The sequence below is a fragment of the Bufo gargarizans genome, chromosome 6 (genome assembly GCF_014858855.1).
Source record: "Bufo gargarizans isolate SCDJY-AF-19 chromosome 6, ASM1485885v1, whole genome shotgun sequence".
Taxonomy (NCBI): Eukaryota; Metazoa; Chordata; class Amphibia; order Anura; family Bufonidae; genus Bufo; species Bufo gargarizans.
The window spans coordinates 385,789,566-385,800,007 of record NC_058085.1 but is presented as its reverse complement, the minus strand read 5'-3'; the positions used below and the strand labels follow the sequence as shown (position 1 = coordinate 385,800,007).

The following is a 10,442-nucleotide window of genomic DNA, read 5'->3' as shown; positions in this document are numbered from 1 at the left end:
GGACTCCGACAACCGCTTCTCCCCGTCTGCCAGTCGTCCTCTCCAGTCAGACATGTCTTACTTATCAAGGGTGCAATCAGCATGTCAATGCAACCCCCCCCCCCTATATTACCCTATACGTATAGACCCGTCTATATATGTATGTATGTGGAAGTGCGTCACATGCTTGCTATTCATTGCACCCATTCTATCTTCTTCTCTCTCTCTCTCTCTCTCTCGCTCTCTCTCTCTCTCGCTTTTCTCTCCCTCTCTCTTTCACTCAGGTCACTTTGACAAGCTCTCTCTCCTCCCACTAGCATTGCAATTAGCATATTAATAAACCACAGTACTGCCAGCAGAGAGAGAGAGCGAGAGGGAGAGAGAGGGAGACACACACACACAAGCACACATACAGAGACAGAATAAAATTCCTTCTGCCTGCTTCCTCTGAGGCCCAATTTCTGCTTTTTCGGGGGGCTTGTTTTGTTCTTTGAGATCTCACAAGGGCATTTTATGCCAGGAGCCTTTGCTGTGGGCAACCAGTACCTGCTCGTCTCCACGCCAGGCATGTGAAGATGTCAGTGGGTTGCGCATGTCCTGGTAAGTGCTCTTCTTCTGCTTCTTCTTCTTTTGCTTTTGTTAATTAACTTGCAATTAATGAAGTCAAGATCCGTTGGGTTTTTGCTGCAAGGAGTCGAGGCCTTTTTTTTTGTTGTATTTTGTATTTTCTTGAATTTGCAAAAAGTACCTGCTTTATTTTTTTACCTGGTGTGGGCGACGGATAAACATTCCCAGAGTTCCTAAATGTCAGCCAATCAGAAGTGCCTCTGGACTTTTGACCTTAGGTCATGGGGTGATGGCGACGAGCTCGTTTCTGAGCCCTGATTGAATGACGCGAACAGATATTGTCAATTGGGCTGATTGTAGGCTCCACAGATTGAATGACGTGAACAGATATTGTCATTTGGGCTGATTATAGGCTCCACAGAGGAGCGTTACTTATTTCCCTTCTCTAGGTCAATATCCACTTACCCCCCTCCCCAAATACTATGACCCTCCAGGGGTTACTAAAGGTTGCTGCCAGTCCTGTCGTCAGTGAAAGACCCATTTTGGACCTAGTTTGAATGACATGCTTGTGCGTTTCTTTCTTAGTGCTATTCTAAGTTAACTCCTACAGTGCTGGAGAGGCAAGGTACCTGAGCGTCCTTCGCCTGCCTGTTGATCACCTCGGTGCTGAAAAACCTAAAAGGGTGATCCCATAGGTATTACTGTAAGGCTGCTGGTTATTGCCGAAGGATTGCAGAGATTCACTTTAAGTCAATGTAGCTTTGCTGTCTGGATGTGAAGAAGCAAGTGGAATTATTGCAGACGGGCGCACATTTTGTGTGGGGATACATATTTCTTGTCGTCGTTTGCAAGGACACCTTCCCGGAGCGGTGTGCACTGCGCTCATATCTGCAGGGACTCATTAGCAACATCTTTAAGAAAAGACAGAAAAACATTAGCAGGTCATTTAATGCTGTAGCTGCTGAATAGGGGGGTGGGGGTGAGGGGGTTTAAGTAGGGGACTGTCTGTCTTTCACAACACCCCCCCCCCCCCACCTCCCGTGAGACTAAACTCTATGGAAACGCTGTTACTCTGTGTTTGTTTTGGAGATCAGATGGATACATTGTATCACCTTTTATACAGTAATGCTTCCAATATCACTGTAAACAAATATCTTTTGGCTTATTAATATAAACAAGGGCAACTTTTTGGATCTGGACTCTTTTTCTTGTGAATCTTGCCCCCCTGGTGGTTTCCTTAGATCAGAGCGAAGAGCTGTGACGGATGTTGTGGTCTCAATAACACCACAATCAGCTGGGGAGGACTTTGCACAACGTTTTGATGATAGAAATAGATCTGGGGCAGGACCCGTCACGGTTATGTCTGTCACCATGATATCGGTAAATTTCTCACAGGTTTTGGGTTGACGTTTTGGTCTAAAGTGTATTTGTTTCTATAGTGAAGGGTCTGTTTACCACTTGGAGTTCATGCTACAAGACCTTAAAGGAGTTCTCCAGGCAATTCCTTCTTGTACCTTGACAATAAGATGATCACAAAGTTTCCTTCTGCTGAGATCCCCAGCGATCAGCTGTAATCTCTGGGGAAACCTAGTAAAAAGTGTTCATTTTTTCCTGCAGCGCCACCACAGGGGAAATAAAGTATTACACAGTACCCATTTCAGTTGACTGGGTTGTCTGTATAATGCAGGTCAGGATGGGTGCCCTGTAGATGCTTTTTCCCTTCCCACTGGTCTCAAGATGAGGGTCCTGAACAGAAGATCCCTATAATGACTAAGAAACGGGAACTGGAGAACTGAGGATACAGGATCAGGATATTGATGGCCTATTTTCAGGAAAGGCCATTAATATCAGATTGGTGGTGAGGACTCGTGGCACGTCCACCGATCAGCCGTGGTGCTTGCGCTAGTGCTGCAGCCTATTCATTGCTTACAGAGGGTTGGATACCTACACGTCGTGCATGTAGTAGTGTCGGTTCAGGATATTGGATCTTTGTCCCATTGATTTAACCTGGGCAAAGTTTCAATACCCTGCATCACCGCTACTAAGTACAGGTTGACAGCCCCACGTAAACAATGGAGAGAGTCCATTGAATAGGGCGATCGGTGACAGGGGCGCCAAGAGTTGGACACCAACTGATTTGATATTGATGGCCTATCCTAAGGACTTGCTTATACATAAATGTATCACACGAGGCAAAAAGTCTACATCCTCATTTCGGAAAAGTGATGGTTGTGCCTAAGAAGGGGTGTAATACCTGATATCTGGTTCTCTGCCGTATTTCAATGTCGCCCTTCCAGTAATTTGTTGCCCCGGTGCTTTTTAAACATTACCCCATTATATCATTAAATTACTGGAGGGTCACAAGTTTAAAGGGGTTGTCTGGTTAATAGAGGAGGGGGTCTCCCATTCAGGACCCTCATCTATTAGCCAGAGCCCAGAGTGGCTATAAGAAGCACCCCTTTGCTCTGGAGGACCCAGTCTGTCCATGGATTTCAGCAGGACTGGTGTAATGCTTCATTTCTCCTCTGGAAGTGCTGCAGGAAAATTGGGCACTTGTACCTCCCATTGTAAAGAGGTTAATATATTGTAGAACTGTCATTCAGTGTAAGATTGCGTTTTGTTACAGTAGCATGGACTACCCAATGTCTGGGTATGAAATTTTGCTGCAGGAGACAAAGCCGTTTAGCGTGTCATCCTGGCTTCCATATTCAGTATGCAACAAGAGCTTTCTCAGTGCCCTTCCCTGGGGGAAGTCAGTAAGCCTTAGATCAGTGATGCCCAACCTATGGCCCTCCAGCTGTTGTAAAACGACAACTCCCACCATGCCTTGCAGTAGGCTGTCTGGGCATGCTGGGAGTTGTAGTTTTGCAACAGCTGGAGGGCCGCAGGTTGAGCATGCCTGATTTAGATGGTTGGCCGGTCCCACCAGCATCAGCTGGTCTGGCAGATGTTCATCTAGTGTGTATGGTTAGCTAACAAGGGTTGTCCGGGACTTAAGAATTGATGGCCTATCCTTAGGATGAAGCATTGATTTCTGATCAGTGGGGGTCCGACTGCGGAATACCCAGCAATCAGCTGCTAGAAGGGGCCACCTTGCTCTTGAGGATAGGTCATCAATACTTGATTGTGGGGGTCCGATTCCTAGCATCCCTGCCGATCACCTGTTGGAAAGGGTCATCCATATATAAGCCTTTAAGAGACACTGTGAGCAGATATACCTACAAAATTTCCCTAAAGGGGTTGCTCACTTTAACATAATGATACAGGTCATCACCTAAATGACTAAACTGGTTGACCACTTTTTGCCATAATTTTTTAAGTGTATCTGAATGCAGATTGCTGGGCCTCCCAGAGATCAGCTGTAATCTGTGCTGGAGTGTTTAATTCTCCTGCAGCGCCACCACGGGTGAAATGAAGCATTGCACTTTTTCCATTCAACTTGTACTGTTCATGTAACTTACAGACCGGCCCGGTCCTCCAGAGAGAAGGACATTCTGTGTAGGCGTCTGATATGGCTCATTTTCTGAATGTGGATCCCCCTCTACTACTTAAAAATGCCCCAATATGGGTGATCTTAACTCCTTTAATGGCCATAGGTCAGGAGGACACTGGAGGAGGTACACTGCCATATAAAATTGTGCCCCCAATTGTGGATTGAGGTCTTTTTTTGCTGTCTTTGTGTCCGATAGACAAATCATTAGAAATCATAGTAACACTTAAGACTCAGCGTACTAGATTTTTGCAGTTTTTAATGGGAAATAAAAAAACAACAACAAAAAAACAACCAAAAAAAGGATTCATTATTATGTGTGAACTTCACGCCCAAACCGGAGTCTGTCACCTCTGGCTGAGATTGTTTGTGTAAGAGCTTATCTGAAATAGGACACAGAGTAAATAAATGGCTTAATTCTACCTTTTACTGTTACAGTGAATATACCAAAAGCCAAACAGTATTCGATAGATCGGTATCTTAAAGGGTTTGTGTCATGAAGACAACCCCATCCATATGCTCTGTTAGAGCATATGGATGCCATGAAGTGGGGTGCCCCAAAGGCGAGAGCTCGTAACAGTAACAGCAAGTGGCTCTCAGGCCTCTTGCATACGAACGTGTGCTGGCCGTGCCCCTGCTGCGGACCGCAAATTGCAGACCGCAATGCACGGGCAACGACCGTGGGGATGCCGCATGCGTATCGCGACCCCATTCACTTGAGTCCGTACTCCGTAGTGCTTACGTTCCGTATCTCCGGATTTGCAGACCCATTCAAGCGAATGCGGAATGCACACGGCCGGTGCCCAGTGTATTGCGGACCCGCCGTATGCGTACCGCAATACGACCACGGGGGGCACACGGTCGTGTGCAAGAGGCCATACTCTGGAGGACCTGACCTAAGTCATTTTTATGGAGCAACATGTAATACCATATTTGCCTTGTAGTGGCCACTGCAGGGGAAACCTATGGCCAGCCGCAGGATCTGATCGCTGGGGGTTCCTGAATCCAAACCTATATCAGATGATCACTAGGTTGCCTTTATTGTTAGAAGGTTTTGTTTCGTATTAAACTGGAAATGGTACCCATTCATTTAATCTCTGTAATGGTTGACACTGCTGTTCTCGGATACAAAGTCACCTGCGGTCGGATGTGTTCTCATTCCTGGCACAGTGGTGGCTGGGAGCGCGTGCTGAGTATGGAAGAAACTAAAGGGAGCTTAGTCCATTGTTAATTCTCAGAGGTTGGACCCCCTATCCTAGTGGTACGCTATAACATTAGACTGGAGGACCCCTTTATGAGCCATCTGATTGGAGTCCATGAGACAAGTAAGAGAGAGCGTCAGCCTCTCCTGACGTAAAAAAGAGTGTTTCCATTCTTCTATCTGTCTATCTATTTACAGTATAGCTATCTATCTATGATATCTATATATCTTTTTCATATCTATCTATCTATCTATCTTTATATCTTATCCTGTCTATCTATATATCTCATATCTATCTATCTTAGTATCTATCTCTATATCTATCTATTATCTATCTATCTCTATATCTATCTATCTATCTATCTATCTATCTACCTATATATCTATCTATCTCTATATCTATCTATCTATCTATCTATCTATCTCTATATCTATCTATCTATCTATCTATCTATCTATCTATCTATCTATCTATCTATTATCTATCTATCTATTATCTATCTATCTATCTATCTATCTATCTATCTCTATATCTATCTATCTACCTACCTCTATATCTATCTATCTATCTATCTATCTATCCCATATCTATCTATCTATCTATCTATTTTTATATCTTATCCTATCTATCTCATATCTATCTATCTAGTATCTATCTGCCTCTATATCTATTATCTATCTATATCTATCTATCTATCTATCTATCTATCTACCTCTATATCTATCTATCTATCTATCTATCTATCTATCTATCTATCTATCTATCTATCTCATATCTATCTATCTATCTATCTATCTATCTATCTATCTATCTATCTATCTATCCCATAGCTATCTATCTATCTATCTATCTATCTATCTATCTATCTCATATCTATCTATCTCTATATCATCAGGCGGTGTAGTTATGAGTGATGGGTCCTATACGTTGTTATCCGTGGACGGCGAGGTCTGCTCTTCTGTTCAGGACCCACAGACGCCTGCTTTAAAAAGCTCTCATCTCCTTGTCCCGGGCAGACGGGGCTCTGCTTTACTTGCAGTCCTGGCGGAAGCTTTTACAGATTCTATTTTAAATTCTGTTTACAGCGTCGTCTTCAAGGATGTGTTACTGTAACCATATTAAAAAATAGAAATCCTGTCTATAGAACAAAACCAGTATCCAGTATAGCCAACAAACTTCTGAGGTTACTGGAAATCATGACCTATTTATGATACACATAGGATGGCATTCATATTAAAAAAACCACGGGGAATAAACTCAGTCCTTCATAGAGCAGATGCCATGTTCAGTGACGGGGATAACTGTACCATGCAGAATCAGTGCACGTACACATACTGGGCACGGTTATAAAATGCGTCATCTCAGCAGTTTTTTATGGGAGAAATTCTGAATTTACTCTTTATAAGATTCCCTGCTTCCTTTCCCATTGCCATAGAGGTAGAAGATAACATTCTGGCTGCCTGCAGTCACCACTAGAGGGAGCTGACTGCATGCATTACATTTGCCTTCAGTCAGCTCCCCCTAGTGGTGACTAAGGGTAGACAGAATGTTGTAGTGTCGAGCTTGGGGACATCTTTAACTGCGCAGCAGCGTGTTGTACCTGTTGAAAATTCCATAGCCATCTGCTCTCGACTACTCCATTCCATCTCCCTGGGTCCATTCACTGGTCTTCTGACTCCTGTGCTTTAAACTTCTGGATGGACAGGGTCATGAGCAGCACTGTAGAAAATGACTGGCTTCAGCAGTGACACAAATCTGGACAACCCCTTTAAAAGCAAAACATGCATTGGTGTTTTAAAGGGATTGTACAGTGTACAAAAACATGTCTGCTTTCTTTCAGAAACTGCACTACGCCTGACCATGGGCTGCATTAGGTATTGAAGCTGAGCTCCATTGAAATGAATAGGGCTAAGCTGCAATACCACACATAACCTGTGAACATGGTTGGCGCTGTTTTGGGAGGAAAGCAGCCATATTTTTTTATGATGGTGTAAACCCCCCTTATATTGGTAATACAGAGATCTTCCTTCTCCATTTCAGGTACAAAAAAAAAAAGCGGGCAAACTACCTGAATGGACCACAGATCTCTTGGTATTATGTGCACAGTACATAGAGGGGCGGGCTGAACAGGAAGTCTGTGTGGTGCAGCTTTAGCCAATAGCTGCAAAGCAGGAAGTGATGTTACAGAAGGAGACAAATTCCAGTCACATGCAGCCATGTTGTTATTTCCCTACGGTGATAGGGACCTATAGTCTATAGAGCAGCTTGGAATCTTAGGATTTATTTAGACGACTGTATGCTGTCCGCTAAAATGCGGATCCGTTTTTTTGCGGATTATATGCGGACCCATTCACTTCTATTTGTCCCTTTTCTTCTGTTCTATGGCTCCGCAAAACAAATAAATCATGTCTTACACTTGAAGTCTATGGGTCCACAAAAATGCAGAATGCAATGCTTTTTTTTTTTGCGGACATGCAGAACTGTTCACCAAAAAAACTGATTCGCATTTTTGCGGACAGCATACGGCCGTCTGAATGAGCCCTTAAGTGAAAGAATTTGTGAGCCCCGCTGTGTTACGACCCTAGTAGCTCCATTTTAAAATTTGCTTGGAATTTCACTTTAAATTATGTAACTTTATTTGCCCACTTTGTGGAAGCAATTTTCCAACATTTTCTGTAGCCTTTCACCTACTTTTTTCCAAGCCAAGGCCTCAATTTAATACAGAACTCTGAACTTTATTAAGCCCGACAAACATATATATCTAAATGTATTTCTGCTGGGAGAAGTCAAGTCCAATAAGACAAAGACTGCACTTCTAGTTTATTGTGGATCCTCCCCAAGTTAACGCCGACATTTTTTTTTCCGTGTTGTTCTGTGCGAAAGACAAAGCAAGCTGATCCAGGAGAAATTCCTCAAAAATCGCTCACTAATCAATCCCACAGGGACTCAGCATTCAAAGAGCCTCACGTCACGGGCGTCTCCTGGCATATTGTTTCAAATCACATTTTGTCTGCGAGCAGCAGCCCATCTCTGATGTCTGCAAAAAAAAAAAGGTTTGACGGTTGTCGCAAAAAAAAAACAGCGCTTCTTTTTTGCTTTTAATTATTCATCTGGAAGACGACCAGGGCATTAGACTACATCTGGTATCAGGCATCTTGGCCTGGCCCATAGAGAATACTATGATCATTCCAGCCCAGCAGTCTTAAGAGCTGGGCAGTCCCTGAAAGCCATGATGTCTTACCACCAGACATCTGCACGCTCTCGCTAAGTTAACACTTTATTCTTGTTAACATTTATTCTTGTACACAAATACAAGATGTAAAGGGTGGAAGATCTGATTAAAAATAAGGATGTTGGCACTGCAATCAATGGGAGTAAATTGACAGAGAAATGTCACAGTGATAGGACATGGCCTCTTCCTCAAGTGACCAGGGAGTGTCAAGGGAACTGAATACAGAGCCTTCTTTGAGTAGGCTAAATCCTACCTTAACTAGGACTCCAGCACTACAATAGGACTGTCATTAACTCTCCCGCAATCTATTGATGACATGACTCTGCTCATTCTATCCCAGTCTATACAGCAAAGCTGAAAAGTGATGTACAGAACAGAAACTGACAGTACAGTGTGTTCTCTAGTGGCCAGTGTGAAAACAGCAATATTTTTAAAGAAATTATGTGGGTAGTCACATAAAAAACACCATCAAACCACCAGGAGATGAGACGGCACAGCACTTTTCCACCTTATTGTAGCACAGTGGTTGGGCATCTATCCTAATTATATGACAACCTCTTTAATCGTGTATGTTAACTTGTCTTAACTAGGCCTCTATCAGTACAGTAGGGCTGTCATTAACTCTCCTACCCTCTAATGAGGAGATGACTCTGCTCATTCTGTCACAGTCTATACAGAAAAGCTAAAAAGTGTGCTACAGAACATGAACTGGCAGCCTATTTTGTTCTCTAGTGGCCAGTGTGAAAACGGCAATATTTTTAAAGAAATTATGTGGGTAGTCACATAAAAAACACCAACAAACCATCAGGAGCAGAGGTGGCATAGCACAGTGGTTGGACATCCATCCTAATTATATGACAACCCTTTTAACTATGTATTTGGTCTTAACTAGGCTTCCAGCAGTACAATAGGGCTGTCACAAACTCTCCCACTCTCTAATGATGAGATGACTCTGCTCATGGTGTCCCAGTCTATACAGCAAAGCCGAAAAGTGAGCTACAGAACAATAACTGGTAGTATTGTGTTCTCTGTGAAAACTGCAATATCTTTGAAGACATTACGGGGATCATTTATGACTAGATATACGCCACTTTTTGAAACTTACTCCCTGCTCACGCCAGGTCTAAAAATGGCGTGGGGGCAGGGAAGGAGATGGGCCAGCCTGGTTTAGGCCTAGAAAATGGTCAAAATGTAAGACAGCAAGGAAGCTGTCTTATATTTAGAATCGGCAGTGGACACTCTGAAGTTATGTAGAGGCCGGCGCCTCCACATAACTTCGGTGATTCACCGCCAACTATAGGGCTTATTAAGACCGGCGTCTAAAACGCCGGTCTTAATAAATGTGCCCCTAGTTGGATAGTCACATAAACACCACCAAACTATCAGAAGTCAAGGTGGCACAGCACTTTACCACCTTATTGTAGCAGAGTGATTGGACTTCCACCGCTCAGACAGTTTAGGCACATCATTTAACTGTATATTATTTCACCAAGACTCAAATCATTTCTTTAATGAAGCTGTCTCTGAATATTATGCATTGACCTTGATGGCACTTGATGATTTCACTGTTTCCTGGTCATTGATTGCGACATCACATGAAATGCCCTAAAATGAATTATCTCCACTGGATGCAGGTGTATGGTGTGTTTTTCAGTGGTGTCAGCACTGATCAGATTCCCACAGTCATGGCTTTTTAGTAAGAGATCAGATTAGATAGACGGGCAGTCTTCTTACTTCCGAACTTCCAGTATTCTCAGTGTACTGAATAGGAAAGGGGAAGCTGAGTTCCCAGTGTCTATATATATCTCCCGGAGCTGATGGTGTGTGAGAAGAAAAACAAGACTTTCAGGCTGATTCAATGCCTGGCAACTCTATATCAGGATCCCTACAATGAAAATGATTTAAAGGGCAACTCCATTTACATATGAAAAATCTTCTACCTCTATAGACCTGTTTGGTCTGAACAGTGGTT

General features: G+C 43.2%; 1 protein-coding gene across 7 annotated transcripts in view; it reads left to right on the top strand.

The window, feature by feature from the left end:
- The first annotated feature begins 339 nt into the window (after positions 1-339).
- Positions 340-10,442, top strand: part of LDB1 (LIM domain binding 1) — a 154,833-nt gene continuing 144,730 nt past the window's right edge. For 3 of the 7 annotated variants that reach the window (XM_044300065.1, XM_044300064.1, XM_044300060.1), the window contains exon 1: positions 344-579. In XM_044300065.1, the coding sequence (XP_044156000.1) occupies positions 555-579 (25 nt within the window). In that variant the 5' untranslated portion in view covers positions 344-554. Of the gene's footprint in view, positions 580-10,442 lie in introns of all 7 variants that reach the window. The other 4 variants (XM_044300067.1, XM_044300063.1, XM_044300071.1 and 1 more) reach the window with 3 other exon arrangements.